Source organism: Triplophysa rosa, linkage group LG17, assembly GCF_024868665.1.
Source record: "Triplophysa rosa linkage group LG17, Trosa_1v2, whole genome shotgun sequence".
In the NCBI taxonomy this organism is placed as follows: domain Eukaryota; kingdom Metazoa; phylum Chordata; class Actinopteri; order Cypriniformes; family Nemacheilidae; genus Triplophysa; species Triplophysa rosa.
Window position 1 is genome coordinate 3,591,807 of NC_079906.1, and position 20,075 is coordinate 3,611,881.

The 20,075-nt window shown below is 36.0% G+C and overlaps 2 protein-coding genes across 2 annotated transcripts; both read right to left on the reverse strand.

The window, feature by feature from the left end:
* Window positions 1–4,677: 4,677 nt before the first annotated feature.
* nkx3-1 (NK3 homeobox 1) lies at window positions 4,678–5,782 on the reverse strand. The gene is made up of 2 exons (XM_057357296.1): window positions 5,385–5,782; window positions 4,678–5,224 (listed from the first exon to the last, which is right to left on the reverse strand). Exons 1-2 carry the CDS (start codon window positions 5,509–5,511, stop codon window positions 4,794–4,796), a joined length of 558 nt encoding a protein of 185 aa, XP_057213279.1. The 5' UTR covers window positions 5,512–5,782; the 3' UTR covers window positions 4,678–4,793.
* A 10,621-nt stretch (window positions 5,783–16,403) lies between these two features.
* On the reverse strand, window positions 16,404–17,638 carry nkx2.7 (NK2 transcription factor related 7). The gene is made up of 2 exons (XM_057357295.1): window positions 17,329–17,638; window positions 16,404–16,897 (listed from the first exon to the last, which is right to left on the reverse strand). The coding sequence occupies exons 1-2, from the start codon at window positions 17,636–17,638 to the stop codon at window positions 16,404–16,406; spliced, it is 804 nt and encodes a 267-aa protein (XP_057213278.1).
* Between the last annotated feature and the right edge of the window lie 2,437 nt (window positions 17,639–20,075).

Consider the following 20,075-nt stretch of genomic DNA (forward strand, 5'->3'; position numbering starts at 1 on the left):
CTGTCTCTTCCGAGGTTAGGACTCTGTGCAGCGACTACATTGCATTTTGCATGTTGTCCACGAACTTTAGCCATGGCATCACGTACACCGCTGTCGCTTGTGAAAACAACAATGGCGGCAGCGCCGTGGGTGGAATTGTGTAGATTAAGGGGCTGTAATATTATAATAAGATCCTGCTTTTACATCACAACAGGAGTGAAATCTGAACGGCTCGATTTCTCACATGCTTGCAGGGAAAGGCTCATCAAAACAAACTTACTGGGATCTTGTTTTTCACGTTTTCTGGGTTGCTAGATGCACCGGGGACCCGATTATAGCACTTAAACACAGAAAAAGTTGGAATTTCATCCGATGACTCCTTTAAACCACTAAATATTGACAGCTGAGCTATCTGTATAGTAAAAATCATATTATTTTCTTATCTTTTTTCGTCTGTAAATAAATACGCAATCTATGTTCACCCCAATTTAATAACCATTTAATATTTGTCAAGCTCTACAAACACTAATATCACTTGTGTATAAACTTTAATAGTAGTCTATGTGACTTACTGTATTCACTAGATTTCAAGTATGTTTGTTTATAAGGATTAGACATTTAAGTTATTCAAACAAGCTTGTCACATTCTGCTATGACAAACTTGGCAGTGTGTCAATATGCATATTTTTCTAAACAATAACGCAGGTGAAATTTTAGAACTTAGAAACGTTTCAGTGAATAATGACTCCAAGGCTTCCTCATGCACATAAAGTTACAATATAAACAGTCCTCAAATGTTAAAGAACAGAATGAAAAACATAACAGGCTTGTAAATACATGAGGCAATTTAGGGGAGGGAATTTACTTTTAGGGTGATTTAGGCCTTTTAAATTGTCAGTTCAATTTGCAAATATGCTATTACACATAACATTGTTGTAATACAATTTTGTAAAACTAAAGAAATCCCCATTATTTGCTTGTTTCTTTACAAAGATTTTAATGATGAGAGTTCACATTGCGTTCTTTCACAATCCATTAACTAATCACCTTTGACATGTTTAAGGGAATGGCTTAGCAGCCAATCCCATGCGTTTTCACACGGTGTCACAATGAATTCCCTTGTGCATACAATACAATTCAATATGTATAGTTTTATGGAAGATTTGAGGTGTAACAGAAACATTATTGCTTTTTGAAAAGAATGAAAAACAATTAATGGGAATAGAAAGAAATGGATAAACACACAAAATTCCAGAGTAACTCTGGAGCCAGACCAAGTGGGTGGCACTCTGGATGAACTCGTGCTCTGTACGAAAAACCCCTATATCACGGGCCGCTCTTATCTCACAAACCAAAACAATGTCGCCAAACAGATTACTATTATTAAGTGGCATGACATTGTTGTGGAGATAGAAATATGCAGGGTGGATATGTTCTAGATGGGTGGATCTGTAAGCTCACTTCAACTGAAAGAAAGGGGCCTAATCTAGAACAAGTTTGATGTCAAAAACCAGTTTGACAGATCTGACATATCTATGAAGTATTCCAATGATTTCATCAATCACTTAATAGGAATCAAACTGCATTATTAATGTATAGTGCTAAAAAACGAATATATACTGTGTATACAAGCAAACAACTTTGTTGTTTTTAAATGAGAGTTAAAATGATGGTGTTTATGATGACAATATTTAATATCAATTAAATTGAATTTCTCAATTCCTCAAAACAATTTCTCAAAAACATGAGAAGACAAATGTTTATTGAGAAGACAAATGTTTAGTATAGTATTTCACTCATTCCTCACTTTAATACCTCTGTAACAAACATTTCTTACTGCTATTCAATGCAAGCCATACAATTACTGAGACGCTTCTTTGTACATTAGCTAAAGAGGTCTAGTCATGCCTGAGAGATCTTTAAAGAGACGTGATTAATGATCAACATGGCAGTTGCTTCCTTAAAGGGATATTTTACAGGCAAAACATAATTTCCCCATGTTTTAGTCATCCTCAATGCATCCTGACTGAATATGACTTTCTTCTTGAAGAATAATGCAGTCGAAGTTATAATACCATGTATCATTTTATTTCCAAGCGATGTAAAATGGGAGTGAATGGGCGTCGACTTTTTGAAGCTCCAAAAAGTGCATCCATCTATCAAAGAACTGCTCGACACAGCTCTGTGGTCTTAACAAAGGTCTTCTGAAGCGAATCGATGTGTTTGTTTGAGAGAAATATCCATATTGACAGCGCTATTATTGTTGATGTCTAGCTTCCGTTATTCCTCGGCTGCCCATGAACCTGAGGCTTGTTTTTACTGGCAAATGATGGTGACAAAAGCTCTCGCGTATAGGAGATGGCATCCCATTGGAACAAAACGAAAAATTCCACGTCACCGGAACTTACCTGTGTCATTTGCTGGAAAAAGAAGCCTCTGGTTCACACGTAGCCGAGAGATAACGGAAGCTAGACATCAACATTAATAGCGCTGTCAATATGGATATTTCTCTTAAACAAACGCATCAATTCGTTTAAGAAGGTCTTTGTTAAGACCACAGAGCCGCGTCGAGCAGTTCTTTGATCGATGGATGCACTTTTTGGAGCTTCAAAAAGTCGACGCCCATTCACTCCCATTCTACCGCTTGGAAGTAAAATGATACTGCATTATTCTTCAAGAAGAATGTAATATTCAGTCAGGATGCCTTGAGGGTGAGTAAAACATAGGGAAATTTTGTTTTGCCTGTGAAATATCCCTTGAAAAAAAGTGGGGGAAAGCAAAAAATAAAACATGTTGACCAGTCAAAATCTGTAACAGTTGGTATAAAGGGTAGTAACTCAGAATTTGAGTTTAAATGGATAGTTCACCCAAAAATGAAAATTCTGTCATGAATTTCTCAACCTCAAGTTGCTCCAAACCTGTATACATTTCTTTGTTCTGATAAACACAAAGAAAGATATTTGGAAGAATGTTAGCAACTGAGATTTCTGGGGCACCATTGACTACCATTAAAATTTTCGTCAAAGGTGCCCCAGAACTGTTTGTTTTCCCAAATTCCTCAAAACATTATATTTTGTGTTCAACAGAACAAAACAACAGAAAAATTATACAATAATTAATTCTACTATATGGTAGTCAATGGTCTACCAGAAATCACAGTTGCTAACATTCTTCCAAATATTTTTCTTTGTGTTTAACGAAGCAAAGACATTTAAACAGATTTAGAACAATTTGAGGGTGAGTAATTCATGACAGCATTTTCATTTTTGGGTGAACTATCCATTTAAACAAATTTAAATACATGTAAAGCACAAATATAATATATGTTCATTTACAGTTTTCACAGAAATATGTTACATAATACTCAAATCTGCAGGCTTAGTATGGCAGGTTTATATACCCTTCTCACTTTTGAGGGTTTTTTTTGTCTCACTGATTGTATACCATCTTAACAAGGTAAATCATGCCATCTTTCCTGGAGAAACCTACCTGTATCCATCAGACAACAGACCACCTCCGGTTCAGGGACGTTTAAGCTTTTGCTCTTATGAATATAACTTAAGATGAATTGGACAAGCATAGGGGCGTTTGTGATTGCTATCTCTTGTAGCAATGTTAAACTTCTATGTTGAGCAGGCCCGCATGTTTTACAAAAGAATCCTTCCCTTGATTTATCAGCCAGCATAGCTTGTGAGCATGGCAAGTGTTCAAAAATAGTCATAGTCAATGGTACACAATGGAAACTAAATTCACATTTTTTAGGAATTACTTTTAAGAATGTCATGGGAAAACTGGATGCTGGAACTTAAAAGTTTACAAACTCCAGAACCAAAGAAAAACATGTATTAATTAAGCTGATGAAAGGGGATGTGCAATTTTATTCACGAGCTACAGTTGTATAAAAAATAGATGAATTGCGATAAATGAAAGGTTTGATTCCTTAAAATAGGACCTTCAGAAACATTATTTGGGTGGTCATTTTGCTCATAATATTTTGTCCGGTTTTGTATAGCTAAATGTCTTATGGTCTTATATACAGTACATTACATTGTCTTCTCAAAAAGCAGTGAAGTAGGTACAAGCCTTCGAATGGAATGACAGGTATTTCTGATGTGCATCAATTTAGTGCAATATTCTAATTTGCTGTTGTTGTCATCAATTCGGTCATCTTTTCATTCAGAACGTCCTGTTTCAGCAAAGACCTTGCCTGTCCTTTTTTGACTCTTGGGATGTTCATAGTGTGACCATACTCTATATTAAGACACACATGATTTTTTGACTGTGCTATAAATATACTGGTAATATTACAAGCATAAAAAAAGTTATTTATGTTGTGACTCTATACAATGTGGATCTTTTGGAAAATATGCAACAATATTATAACTCTTGCACCTATTTTACAATTGTCCTGTTTTATTCTTTTACTTATTTCTATACTGTTTCGTCTCTTCTGCTTCTGTAATGTTGCTTTATGACAATTTAAAATTGTGAAAAGTGCTACAGAAATAAATTCGAATTGGAAATAAATTTTAAGTAAACAATAAAACTCACTTCTCTTTATCCAGTCAAAAGAAGAATATCTTCTTAATATATATAATCTCCAGAGCCTTGCAACCTACCCAGAAAAGCAGACTAACCACCAAAAGGCAGGATAGGCTACACTGGGAAAAGGCTTATTTAACACTCACAATATATGTGCACATTTGAAAAATATATACTTTTATTATACAGAATACAAGGCTGTACAAGATAAAACCTTAATAACGAATATTATACAAAAGAACATTCACAAAGTCCGAGTTAATGTCCTTTCATCACAGTGCTGGCCTCCATACACTAAGTCCTCGTAAGTCGTACACGTAAGGCCTGTACGGGTAGGATTTATAGACAGTAGCTAAAAGTGATGCTCTGATAAAGTCCTCTTCCGCAGCAGAAACAACAACAGTTCCTTCTGGTTTGTGAAAGTAGTCCTCTTTGCTGTGCTCCGTTAACTGCCTCCGTTTGGTTTTATATCTTCTGTTCTGGAACCAGATTTTCACCTGTGTCTCGGTGAGGTGGAGCGCGCTCGCAAGGTGCGCGCGCTCCGGCGCGCTCAGGTATCGCTGACGGCTGAACTTCTTTTCGAGCTCGATCACTTGCAGGTGAGTGAAGGCGGCGCGCGAGCGCTTCTTTTTCCCACCACCTCCGCTGCTCGTCATCTCCGTCAACGACACTGTATTCTCCTCAGAGGCGATGTCCGCTGAATCTGGCAAAGTAAGAAAACGATATGGATTGTGGTTGACACTTTAGAAACTTTTTAAATAATGTTTACGCACTACATTTCTTTATTGACTGACTGCCAGACATTCGGGAGATACATGACGATATTGAAAGGTAAAGTGAAGTTGTTTTTTGAAGAATAGTACCTGTTTGTCTTTCAGTGCTGTCGCCCTTGCTGGTTTCAGATATCCTTGAATCGTCTTTTTTATCTTCTTTTAAAGAGAGAATGTCCTCTATGAAAAACGACGTCAGCTGCTTGTTTGAAGCCGCCATCTATGTAGCTCAAATCCTGAGAAAGGTACAGTAAGAATAAAGCGTATTGCTCCTGGTCTGTGTTTACTCGTGCTACGTAATTGGTACTTTCACTCTTTAGCTCTCATGCTTCTCTTTAAATAGCGCTTGTGTGTGTCGTTGTCTCATCTCCTATTGGAGGAGCGTCCTTTAGTGACGCCTTCAGTCCTTGATGGCTTAAACAGACACGACGATAGAGCATCATTCTGTCATCAATGATAATACAGGGTATTAACTCTTTAGTCTTAACTCTTGTTAAATAAAAAACCTGCCACCTTTTTATACACTCTTTTTATTCTTTCTTTCTTTCTTTCTTTCTTTCTTTCTTTCTTTCTTTCTTTCTTTCTTTCTTTCTTTCCCATATACATTTTATCTATTGTTTGTAATAATTTATGATAGGCCTATACTGTTCAAACACTACTTGTTTTGGTTTCAGAAACATTTTATATTATGGATTTTTGACATTTTTATTTCCATTTTTAGTTAAGTATAATACATATTTTCCCTTAAGCATACTGTAGGATCACTATAGTAGAATTATAATTTCCATTTATTTTACAAGTATAATATATATTTCTTCATCAAACATACTGATCGCTGTGTATTAAATGTGAAAGAAACGTCATGCAATAGTTAGCATTTACACATCTGAATCACTCTGCCCCTCGTCCTAACCAGGTCTCAGAATCTAGTGAGATTTATTGTGTAACAAGATATCAGTATTAGTATCCTATCATCCCTAAATGTCAAGCTGGGGGTAAGCCCCGGGCACCGGGGTATGTGTTCATAAGCTAGAGGAGGTACCATAGCCAGGCAGGGTCAGAGTGGGTGGCCCCCTCCCCACAGAGCTAATGACTTCAACATATTTGGTCTCGGCTCCTTCTCCTGACCCACACGTTGTTGTGTGGGTGTTTGTTTGTTGTGGCCCTGTGCTTCTGTGTGACCCCACAGGTCTGGGCAGAGGGGAGAGAGGGAGAAACATGGGCATTGAGAGAGATGAATTTAAGGGGGAGGCACGTTGAGGTAGAGAATGAGACGGGGAAAGAGGACGCACTGGCCCCAGGAGAGTAAGGAGTTTGCTTGAAAAAACACAAAGCTTGAGAGTGACAAACGGTACTATTGTCCACTGGCGTGACCTCCCACCATAAGCTCTGAATGTCTCACTTAGGTCAGCCTAGGTCTATGGATCCACCTCAACCGTTCTTGATGTGAAGTTACACTATATGTTGTTTATGTTAGCTAGATACAGTTATGACCACAAATATTAAAATCTTGTTTTTTTTCAAAAAGGATGGCGTGATTTTGTTTCATGTTTTTTATATAAAATTACTGATTGGGAGCACATATTATCTTTTTTTATTTTAGATTAGATAAATTGTGGCTGTAAATGTATGTTGTTGTGTTCATTTATCTTGTCTTCCGCTGTCTATTGTGTTATCAGCTGAACTCACATTAAGAGGATTTTTTTTGAAGATTTTTAGAAGGTTTACCTCATTTCAACTGTTATCATGTAAACTTTGTATTTAAGATGTTCGCCACGATAGTGCTTACCTTGAATAATCTTGCCGTCGGTCTCCTCTCTCTCTTATACACTACCTGCATTGCTCATCTTACCTCTTTTATCAAGTCTTTTTCCTGTTTTTTCTTATCTTAAACACATACAGCATTTAGTCTTTTATTTACACTGTGTTTCAGGGCCTATGTCATGCTTTGGCCATGTAAAACAAGCAGTGGTAATTAGGTGAACATATCTTAAAGCATGTGTAATGCAACTCCCGGTTTCTCTTCTGACCTCTTGTCCCTACACAATGTGGAAGAGATGTGTAGCACCGTTTGCTTGTTTTGGGCCAGATGTGGGCTTGTTAGAATCTGACCCTGTCGACAGGAAGACATATGTCATACTTGCTATGTGATCTGGACATCTCGCTGGTGTCCTTTGTTGGAAGGCTTCAGAGTTTTGGTCCATTCCACATTATTTTACATAAACTAGATTAAATTAGTTACATTATGTTTGTATGTTGCTATATTTACATCACAGTTCAAACACCATCATTTATACTGTTTTGTGGGGATTGTACCTTTGTATTTATTGAATCTGATTAAATTAAATTATGTTCTGTTAATAATGGTTTAAGGATTGTATATTATTGTAAAATTGCATTAATGCTTCAAAAACTGTAAACTTAGTGATGGTATTCCATATTTTTTCTTTTGAACAATTGGGTTGGTTTTAAATATGAAATGAAGGATGAATTGAGGCAGACATTTGAATAGTGGTGCCCTCTTGTGGACTCAAATCCTATAAATCCTAATTTCGGAATATGTCAAATCAGTTTACTAGAAATAGACTGATGTTGATGTCTGTGCTACCACACAGACTTTTTACAGATCAATGATACAAATGAGATTGAACTTTGAAGAAATATTTTGAAGTTCCAAACTATTTAATGACGGCAAATCCACATCTTAAAATGCTTCAGGCATTGAATGTTTTACTTAAATACCAGCAATATTTGTTTTGGAAGTGAATCATGCTAACTCCAGCTGTCAAATTTACAAAAAGAAGTTATCCTTAATCTGTAGCTGGAATGAACATGTCTTTACTAATACTTGCCTTTGGGTTTTCAGATTGGGGTTTAGCTTTTGTTAGCCAGAACATGAATTATGGAAGTTTTTCAGAAGATTATACGCAACAGGGTAAAATGCTTGCACTTGCAAGGCCCGTAGACCATATATGTGTAGATCAGTAACAGTGTTGGGTAAGTTGCTCTGAAAAAGTAATTAATTACTAGTTACTAATTACATATTCAATAGTGTAATTAGATTACTGTACAAATTACTCTCTCCAAAAAGTATTTAGTTACTTATTACTAATTACTTTCTATATCCTACATCAACCTTGATTAGTTAAGTGATTGAAGGATAGACATGAAACGGCTTATTTACAGTAATTCAGTCAAATAAATAATATTAAACTACATAAAGTAGTATTATTAACTGACCAAAGTATTACAAATGTGAGAATTATACATTAATGCACGGATTTTAAAGTTAGACTTTGAATTTTGATGTCAATTCCAATATTGCACACACATATTACACAAAGTATTTAGTTTAATTACATCAGAAGTAACTGTAATTAAATTACAGAAAAAATAACAGTAATACCTTACTTTACTTTTTCAAGGGGCAAGTAATTAAATTACAGTAACTAATTACTTAGTAACTAGTTACAACCAAAACTGATCAGTAAACACAAAGTCTAAAAGATGATGTATTTATTCTGTTCAAAATCTGTCTCCTGCTTAAAATGCAGAGACAACAATCAGTAAGCCATTTGTAAATCGAATTCCCTGTAAAATGTTAACACTGTGGCTCAACAAAACATTGCTCTATTTGTTTTACTGTTCTGACCAGCCTCACACAGCAACATGGTGGGATTATATTAGTCTGTTTGACCAATGGAAGAAGACCTGAGGAACAGTAACATATTATTGCTATTCTCTTTACAGTCCCAGATTCATTACGGATAGTCTGATAACAGTTCCATATCTAACTAGCAGCTCCAGAGCAGAAGTCTTAAGAAGTTAAACTTCCACTACCCGAACCTCATTTGAATTTCTTTAACTTCACCCTAAATTCTGTCCTAAGAGTTCTGGTGTTATTGCTTAAAAATGCTGTGACTTATGACTTCACAGGTGAGTAATATTAAGTGGCACAGAAATCCCAAACAAGATGGTGCATCTGGAGCTCTTTTATCTTCGGCATGGTGGTGAGAATTCGTGGATTGTTCTCTAGTGTAACTTTGTCTTTCAGACAGCAGGGGGAGCCCCATGGCTGGATTTGAAATGGGAACGGAAAACAGTTTTCTGAAAGAACAACCCTGATCTGAATTACATTTTTAAAATCACGTTGTTGTTTGTGAGGGAGATTACCTGAATTTAGTTTTTGCCAGTGGACATTTTTTTATTAAAGCAGCTTTAGCAGGAGACGTCCACTGGTTATAAATACACCCTTATCATGCTGTTTTTATAAAATGTAATTCATTCAGGTCACATTCAGTGTCTCTTAAGTGAAAATATGCCTGAGCATCTTAACTTGTATCATAGTAGCAACAGATAATTCATGTGGAGCCTTAGACTGATGTATGCGAGTGACTGACTGGTTAGGGCAGAAAAGCTGGCAGTTGAGACACAGATAAAGCACAGAGGCAGACAGCAAAGTGAAAGCTTGAGTGACAGAACGTCTTCATTCCTGCTGTGGTTATCCCTGAACAAACAACCAGCGGTTAGCTTCAGGCAAGTGCATCTGCAGCTGAGCTTGCTACTGTGAACAAATTCATATTGTCGTTTTATGATGACTGTATGAAGCAGTGAAATATTTTTAGCTTGACAACAGTTCTGATGACTAAAAGAAATACAAATTTAAGAAAATGAAAAATTAAGAGACCACTCCAGTATTGCCTTTATCAGCATTTCTGCATGTGTTGTGATCATTCCAGTCCAGTGTCTGTTGAATTTCAACAAAAACAAACCTCAGGAATGACAAAGTCACACAACAGCAATATGAAAGCTATGAAAAAAATCAGGCTTATTCCATCATATAATATATTCATTTTTTAATTGTCCCTGAAATACAAAACATTAGTATTTGTTTGAACTTGAATATGAACTTAAACACATAGTAAATTCAGAAAAAATGAAAATAAATTTTGACTGGTCACTTATTTTTTTCCATGGCAATGTTAATTATATTTCAGTTCTTACAAATATTACAAAACTTAAGAATACCATGTTGTGTCACGGTTCTCAGGGTGAGACACAGAGACAAGGACAGAGGACCCAAGTGCAGACAGCGGGTAAGAGGTTAACAAGACATTTAATAAAATATAAATACAAAACAAAGACCCACGTGGGGGTAACAAAACAAAACAGGGGAATCTCCAACAGGACAGGACTAAGACTAAATACACCTAACAAGACTAAGATAAACATAACATGACATGACATGACATGAACTACAAATGACTACACTAGACTAGACTAACACAGAACAGGCACTCACCAGACAAACGACAATGAACCAGCACGAGACAGAAGACACAAGGGCATTATAAAGGGGATAAATCAAGAGGGGACAGGTGCAGGACATGAACAAATTAAACAATAACGAGGAGACGAAAGGGCGGGAAAAAAGACGCCACACCGGAGAGTGGAAGACCAACAGGGACAAAACGTCACTCTCCACATAAAACAAGAGGTTCTATCATGGTTCTGCCACTAGGCCAAGAAAAGCAAGACAAGGTGGGCAGAACCATGACATGTTGTCTATAGAAAAGGGAAGTGTTTAGGTGGTTGAATCATGCTTTTTATATAACATGATCAGATTGTATTACTGATTCTGTATGCAAAGTGAACAAAATTACCTTCAGTGAATACAACACCACATCCGCTTGTAGGACAGTGGAAAATTTAGTGCATTATGTTTATTGGAGATGATTATAATCTGGAGCAGTTTTATTTGTGTTCTTTCATGAACACAAATGAGATAAATTGGATAAAAATACATTTGTTCATCTTACAATTCCATTTAAGAAACTTTGATAACGTGGCATATCTTACAACTAATTCAACTATTCAACTAATACCGTCTTTTAGTCCACAATTAATACATCCTACTGCAGGATACAACCAGATAAGCTAGGCTGCACTCAATGTCCAGATGTTGACTGGTACAGCTGTGGTTTAGGGTGATGTTGTTGGTGCAGTAAGCTATCTGTGTGGCTGTCATTGTCACCCTGTGCAAGTATAATCATTCTGTCTCATGAACAGCGGAGCAGATGTGTTGAAGACAACTGTTTCTCACTATATGGGGGAGAACAAACGGAGAGACACTGTGCCAGAAAGGTGAGCACAACTCTTCCACACAAGATTGATGGCTTCCCCTCTGAGAAGGTGATACACAGGCCCTAAACAGAAAATATGATCTGGTATCTCTTTTCTGTCAGATATGGATCTTCACCATTATTACAATACAAGCTCAATGATCACAGTCATATAGAGAAAGAAAGACACAAACAGTCATGGCTTCCAAAAACAGAAAGAGTCTGTGGGGTTGGGATGGAAGCACACATTATCCTTATAGTAAATATAGCCCTGTGAAAGAATTGCTTTGGAAAAAAAAACACTCAAGCCTAATCTGACATCTTCCTGAAATGCAAGAAGAAGATCAAATGCAGGTGTTACTGAGGAAGGTCATGCACCTGTCACAACTGAATAGATATTTGAATTGCACCCCTTCAGACATCAGCCACTGCTTTACTTCATACTCACCCATATTCACTGTTGATAAAGTAGTGTTCATATTTTGCTGTACATGTATTTTTTTCTCTGTTTTATTGTATTTGCCTTTTAATGTATTATTAGTTTTAGTATTACTGACACCTTATTATTATTATTTTAATCTTTCATTTGTCACATATGTATTGATTCTTAGCAGTAATTTTCGTGTGTAAAAACAATAAATAAAGTTTTGAAACTGAAACTAACTCACTTGCATTGGTCTTTCCCACCTGTTAAATAGACAAGTAATGATTATTTCAATAAATGCTTGTGACTTTTAAAAAATGTTTCTCTATCTTGCACTGTAAAAAACCTGCAATTTTACGGAATTTTCAGTTTTTACAGATTTTCATGAGTTTTTTAAAATACTGCAAATTTACAAGAATTTGTAACTGTTTTTTTACATTGCCATCATTGAATTCTGGGATCAGAAAATACGTCTGCTGTTCCTTAAATTACATACCTATACATATTTTTAATATTAGTCTCTGAAGTCTTTGTATGACCACAAAGTAAACAAACAATTTATGGTCAATGATTACTTTTGTTCTAGGGTGGGATGTGGCTTTGCCTTTGTATACAGCCCTCTCTACTACATATATTTATGTGGCAAAACTACAAACTGTAATACATTCGGTGTATGCTATTACTTATTGTCTGCAACAGGTTTTTCTGTTACCATCACCAATAAATCAATGTGCAAAAGTACAATGAACTAATATTTTACCCCTCTTCCTCTGCTTTGGTAATAAGTACATTATTGTATGAATACCCATTGTTGAGGACATACAGTAGTTTAAGAAAAAAAATCATCAGTTTTAACACAGCTGTTAAAATGCAGTTTCGCCAGTATTCCACTCAGTTTGAGTATGTCTTGCCAGGGGACATGAGTGTGTTTATATATGAAAGCAGTTGAGTGATACCCTTTAAGTGTGGACAGATGTGTGGCGTTAGCATTGTTTAGGAGCATGAGAGTCTTTCTATAGATGTCTGGTCTTTATGCTGACAAAATATCTGAAACATCTCTTTAGATGTAATAAAAGCACAGTGAATGTCCTCACAGTCCCCTTTAGATAAATGCTGATGATCTCTGTCTAATTTTTTCCATGGCTGCATTGGTTGTTTAAATGCTGCCACTCTCCCTTTCAGATTGTAACATTTTTGTGTGTTCCAACAAGTTCTAGCAATAGTTTTAGAGGCATATTTTTCCCCACATTCCCTTTGTTAGTGATTTAACATCTTGACGCATTGACCTGGAATCTAGATTCAGCTTACTCACTTGATTCGCTTCAGTTCATTCATGCCTTTTGTGAACTTTTCAAGTAATGTGCCAGAGGAAATAAACAACAAAAGTTGCTAGCCAAGAATACAAGCTATATAAAATAGTAACAGTAATCATTAGTCAATCAATTTGTACATTTAATGTTAAACACCTTGTTGTGAAACCTGTGATTAGTGTTACTGTAAGGTACAGTATTGGGAAGATATCCATACTTGAACTCAATTTAGGCTTTCACCATTTCATAAATAATGTTATAGAATGAAGCAAGCTTAACCTTTAGCCCCAAAGCCAGTTCCTACTTCCGGCAGAACAGTGGAACAAGTTTTTTTTGTCTCCTTCAGTGTGACAAGAGAGAAGTGAAGATCCAGGCCTCCTGTGTCTTAACCCTGTCTGTCACTGGCAGACTGAGTGCGTCTCTTCCTGTAGAGCTGTCTTGTGCCATGCAGTGGACAATGCTTCCAACACACGTGCACACACACCTACACACACACACACACACACACACACACACACACACACACACACACACACACACACACACACACACACACACACACACTCACACACACACACGCAGCCACACACACACACACACAGGTCTGCTTCACTACATTAGTAAGATCATCAATGTTTGTGAGAACATTTTTAAAAATGTGGACCTCAAGTACAATCAGACCTGTAAACACATACTGTATGTTTACATTTCCATATGTATCCATATAGATCTGCATGCTTGTGCACACAGTGTCACACACACAAACTTATCTGATCTCTTGAAGTGGCCATAGTCTCCACTCTGTCTGCCTGCTGCTAATACTGCTCTTAGCTACTTATATCAATCTGCTAAATACTGCTTCAAGCCACATACTCTTTGCTTATCTGAGCTCAGTGCTGACGAGACTCTTGAGAGTGTTTTCTATATCTGCCTTGCTTCTATCTAGTCTTAAACAGGAAATAAATTGTCCATTAAGATAGCACTTAAATCCCCCCCCACCACTGTCAGTGAAACTTGCTTTTAGTTTCAAACTTCTTTCCTTAATAACTAAAGATTGACCCCCTGATATTAATTAAAGCATAATGATTTTTGTGCATCAACAAAGTGGTGCATGTTATATAAAGTAGTATTTTATTTGTATATAAATATGCATATACACATTATATAAGAAAGCAACATGATATGCCTTTCTTATTTGTGATCCAGTGGCCACACTCTTAAAAATAAAGGTGCTTCAAAAGGTTCCATATAAGAACCTCTTTTGTCTAAATGGTTCCATTAAGAACCTTTAACATCCGAAGAACCTTTCTGTATCACAAAAGGTTCTTTGTTGGTTTTTTAGATTATGGAAAGTTAAGAAAGAGATGGTTCTTTAAAGAATCTTTGACTTAATGGTTCTTTGTGGAACCAAAAATGGTTCTTCCATGGCATAGCTGTGAAGAACTTTTTAAGAACCTTTATTTTAAGAGTGCAGATTTGTCAGCATTCTCTCACGGGGCCGGTTTATCGGATCCGATCATAGCTTTCATTTGATTTTAATCGTTTTCCTGACAGATCGGGAGACAAGAGTGGAAGAGTGCCTGCTTGTCTGCGTTTCTGTTTACTCTCAGCCCATGGTCCTGGATAGAGACTTTGACTTATCACGCCGATCCTATTGTTTTATCTATTTAGCTAATGTGCTGTAATGACAAACCCATTGTAAAGCGTTAAGATTAGGAGACGACATTTTAGCGTTTTCAACACGAACTGTTTAATTTACACCCAAGACAAGAGTGTGAGTTTATTAGCCTAAATCACATTGACTACTTTCGTAAAATGAGTGAAATTTAATAGTTTCTCACGAGCACATTTTTATTTTTTTGCGGCATACGAATTTCGAAGAACTTCAAATATTATTTAAACATTTAAAATGCTTCCTATCCGGACTTACAAAAAAATGTCAATTGGTCAATTAGCCAAAATTAATGTTTTTTTCATCAAAATGTTTTTATTTATTTCTTTTTAGCAGTAATTTTTAGACCATATTCTGCTTATTTAGTTGCATCATTAACACATGTCAGTATGAATGACCTGGTCCAAATAATTAACTTGAGTTGCATTAAAGCTTGAATTTATTGGCCCGTAAAATTTCGAAAATGCACACAACATTCTCTCACTGTTAATAAATTCACAACAACCTCATTTTCTGCCTTAAAGTTTTAAGCAATGATCCAATATCGAGTGTTAAGCTTTTTACACTTTTTCCGACTCCACTGAATTTACCTACAGAAGAAAACGGGTTAGCACCTACATAACAGAGCTTCTATCACATTACAACCCATCACGCTCTATAAGATCTCAAAACTCCAGACTTTTGATAACACCTAGAATAACTAAATCCACCAAAGGGTGTAGAGCTTTCTCATACGTAGCACCTAAACTCTGGAATAGCCTCCCCGATACTATTCGAGGGTCAGACACACTCTCCCAATTTAAATGTAGATTAAAGACACATCTTTTCAGCCAAGCATTCACTTAATGCATATATCCTAAATAAACCACCGGGAGACTGCATTTATTAGACATTATTTACTAGAATGATCTTGCTTGTTCTATAAACACCATGCACTGTGCTGTATTTTACCTTTTTTGTGTTTTTCAGTTTTTCTTATTTTCTCCTGTAAAGCTGCTTTGGAACAATGCACATTGTGAAAAGCGCTATATAAATAAAATTGAATTGAAGAAAATCGATTTTCACTCTGTTCGAAAATTGAAAGGTGGAAATTACATGAATTGTTCAAGATTCATTTAAAATAAATATAAGGTAAATTGTAATGTATGTTTAATTGTAATGATAAATAACACTTTCAGATGTAATTATAACATTATCATCCAGAACAAACTTTGTCACGTTCTATCTCAAATGACACTTTATATTATTCCCCTAATATTTATGTTAAATCACTCTTTCTGATAATTTGATGATTATAGTCAACACATATTTCAGGAAAATATTATGGGTTATTTAGTTTTATCTGAAATATCTTCAAAATACATTTTCATACAAAAAGCTTCATCGGGATAAATGTTAAATATTAAGTATAGTCTTTATTTGGTGTTTTTGTAAAGCACAGATATAAAACCACAAAAATATATCAAATCAGTCAACAATTTTCTACAGTACCACAAAATAATTGTTCAATGTATTTTCAGCAGTGCCAGTGGGTTATATTTTCTTTATCCAAAAAGTTCACTGTTTAGGGACTGATGTCACGTCTCACCAAGCTCTAATCCCATCAACACTTCCTGACGGTAAATTCATATCCACAAAGTGGTTGGGTATTTGGCTTGTATTGGCAAACGAAGGCACAGAAGTGAAGTTACAGTGGTATGGGTTATTTCCATAACTGCCGTAATAGTTATTGTATGGATAAGGAGGTCCATGACAGGGTTTTCCATCTCGCACCAACACGGGCACTGCCACCCTCCGTGGCGCGGCCAGCTCTAGAGTTTTATCCTGTCGCTGTCTCTTACACTTGTACCTCCGGTTCTGGAACCATATTTTGACCTGTGTGGACGTGAGCTTCAAAACATGAGCCAGGTGATCTCGCTCGGGCGCTGAAAGGTATCTCTGCTGCTTGAAGCGTCTTTCCAGCTCAAACACTTGCGTTTGAGAAAAGAGAACTCGGGGTTTCCTGCGCAACCTCTGCTTTGGTTTCTCAATGGTTGTTTCGTCTTTTTTACAAACCGAGTCGTCAAACTGACACATGCCTGAAAAATATAAAATCATAATGATCAATATGTATTAATGATGTCCACAATGTCATTATCTTTTTAAATATAATTCAAAAGGTCAAATTCATTAATATATATGATCGCTAAAACTAAGGCACAACCACGCTCTTAAATGCCGTTCGGAATCACGGAAACATTTCTTCACATTCAACTGTGGTCGACAACGAAAGGAGAAAGTCGTGATCATGACCCATTCTTGTTATATTACTCAAGCTAAATTTTGACGATAATAAATAAGCAAAAGTTTGGGCCTACCTAAAACGTCGTAATTCCAAAGGGGTTTTAGAGGAGATAATGTAACAGCATGTAACCAAATCTTAGACAATCAAGTAACAAATATTTTGGAAAAAAACAGCCTAATCTTATTGAGGAAAAATAATTCAGCTTGTCATATACATTCCACTCACTTGTGTCTTCGCGGGATTCCATCTCCTCTTCTATTGGAGAACTGCAGGAGTCTCTGACGATGTCAAAGTCATCTGAACTCAAGGCACATTTCACCTGTTCCCCAGCAATCGCACTGTGTTTCTCGGGACTGTAGAGGAGATCCAGGCTCCGGCTTAATGTACTCTGCATGCATTCAAGCTGGAGCGACTGCAGAGGCACAGTGTCCTGCTCAATACCCATGAATCCATTCGGGTTAAGAGCATGTTGCTGTTCCAATTTAAGAATGTCCTTTACCGAAAACGGGGTTGAAGTCACAGGACTCGGAAGCATATCGCTGCTCTAAAGAAAGCGATGGGAGATCTGGGTGGATGATGTGAAAGAAGTCTTATTCGTTTCACCTTAAATTCAGTGCAACATCTGTTGACTTATGTTTTATAGACGTCCTCCGTTAAGGCCCACGACAGCAGGTTTTTAAAGTTTCAAATCGATCTCAAAATGTTCAGTTTGTGTGGTGAATCATCTCCTCGCAGAAGCAGAGCGAATTTATATAGAAAGACCTTTATCTTTCTCTTTCCGCTGCTGTTAGACGCTGGTTAAAGGTGCGAAGAGAAGCATGTTCTTATCTTATAATGACCCCTCCCACTGGTGCGCCCCATCATCACTATATCCCATCTCACAACAGGCATTTTAGAGCAGCTTCAGGTAGTTTACATTCTTCAAACAAGAGCTATGAATGAAATGCCACTTAAAATGCTTTTTTAGAGCTATTGTCGAATATTTTCGAGCATTTAAACTTTTTCAAATAATCAATTAGATTACATAGAAAGACATTTATTTTAAAACGGTGCAGCACGACTCGACAGTATATGCATATCGAATAATCATTTGTAAAAACATTTGCAATGTAGCAATTTCAACTTCAGCTAACTTGTGCAACTGTTTTGTTTATAGTTAGCCTAGTTGATTAGTTTTATTTAATTGCATGTATTTTGTAGTAAGTCATTTTCTATTAACATTAACCCATCAATTATCCAAACGTAATAAGTGTTACGGAATAATATTTCCCAATGCTTTTAAAGAATTTGATTTAAAAACGTTACAAAATAAAATACAAGTTGCATTTCAGTTGTCATTGTATGTTTTTTGAAAATAATAAAGAACAACAATTATTTGATCTTTATAAAAACTAAAACGAGTCTATTTGTCACTGGGTCATAAAGAATGGGAAAGTTTCCATACTTATTTATTTAAAGTTATTTACATTTTTAGTAGGGTTTGTTTCACTGTTTTGCACAGCTTTTAATGCAGTTTATGTTAAGCAATAACAATTATTTAACCAGAATAAGATTAATTATTAAACTATTAATTTTCCATTTTCCAAGTTGTAAACCAAGCTTTTTTTTGCCGAAGTAAATACACTACAACTTAAAAACGTTAGGTCAAAAGCTGCCTTCTTTGCAAGTTAAAAAAAATTGATTATATTAAACTTAGAAAATCCATTTCCTCTGACTTATGAAATGAAGTTCAAATGGGTTAAATTATTTTTAGTTAAAGCATTTTTTTACAGAAACAGCCTAACATTAAGTTGTAATATTGTTTAGTTGAATATAATGTATAATAATAACGCAGAAAGACATGCGTGTTGATATTTGCTGCGGTTTAGGCAGCATACTGCTTACTCATTTACCCTCATGAAACCAAGGGGGTAAATTGGTTTGTGCATATAGGTGAAGCAAAGTGGATGTCCGAAAAGGTGACGCCGACACTGACATCCAACAGGCCTATTAGTGTACACAGGCCACAACAAACAGTAACCTTACACCTGATGTAGTATCTGGCGCCAGGCTGAAATGCTTGACTGAGGTTCAGACGCACAGGAAGAGCCTCGCGACCACCTTCAGCTGTCTGTCCATTACCTGTGTTAATGACATGCAACACAATATTGGCTGATGTTGGTTGTTTACATTGTAGCTTGCTGTAAATTGACATTTGTGTGGTTCATTAACATTACGTTCCATATACTTCTCTAGCAGCTTTTAAGTTTAGGCCTATTTTTGGTAAAAAAAAATACAATTCCAAATAGAAATCCTATATTTAATTGTATTTCCTGGACATGACTAAAGATAAAATTAACATCGGCGTGACACTTTCTATACGTCTACGGTACAATTATGCGATATAGACAAAAAGAAAAAATCTTTCATTCATGCATGTCTTTTTATACAAAATGCGTAGCATTGAAGTATATTTTGCCCCATAAGACACAGCTTTTTATTTATTCATAAACAGAAACAAAAAGACACACAACATGTGCATTTATACTTTAAATAAAAAATTAAACTATAATCGCATTTTGTAACTACGGTAAAGAATTAAACACATAACCACAAATAGGAAAATGATCAACAATATGGATCGCTTATACCTGAAAGGAAGGAGAGGAGTTTTTTTTCAGAATCTTTTTCACGTCGGGGTGAGTTGTTAAGCGTTTTAAATGTTAAGAAACTCTAATTAATCAATTCGAATACTTGTTAATTAAAACAACATATTCGTGATCGTTTTGTGGGACTAAAGACAGTAAATACCCCTTAATAAGCAATATTAATTCAAGGTTCTGGAGACATTCTACCAGAAATACTTGAACTGTTACAGTGAATATTTCATCCAAAAGGCATATGCCATATGCAAATGTATAAGACTGACGGATGTTTGATTTCTGTGAGTTGTTCTGTAAATGAATATGTCATTCATTAGGTTCTCAGATATT

Bases quoted from the DNA above. Each gene is read 5' to 3' on its own strand.
- nkx2.7 (XM_057357295.1), bottom strand. From the start codon at position 17,638: ATGCTTCCGAGTCCTGTGACTTCAACCCCGTTTTCGGTAAAGGACATT. The intron at 16,898-17,328 runs GTGAGTGGAATG...TATATTTTTCAG, and splicing joins GGAATCCCGCGAAGACACAA to GCATGTGTCAGTTTGACGAC.
- nkx3-1 (XM_057357296.1), bottom strand. From the start codon at position 5,511: ATGGCGGCTTCAAACAAGCAGCTGACGTCGTTTTTCATAGAGGACATT. The intron at 5,225-5,384 runs GTACTATTCTTC...TTACTTTGCCAG, and splicing joins CAGCACTGAAAGACAAACAG to ATTCAGCGGACATCGCCTCT.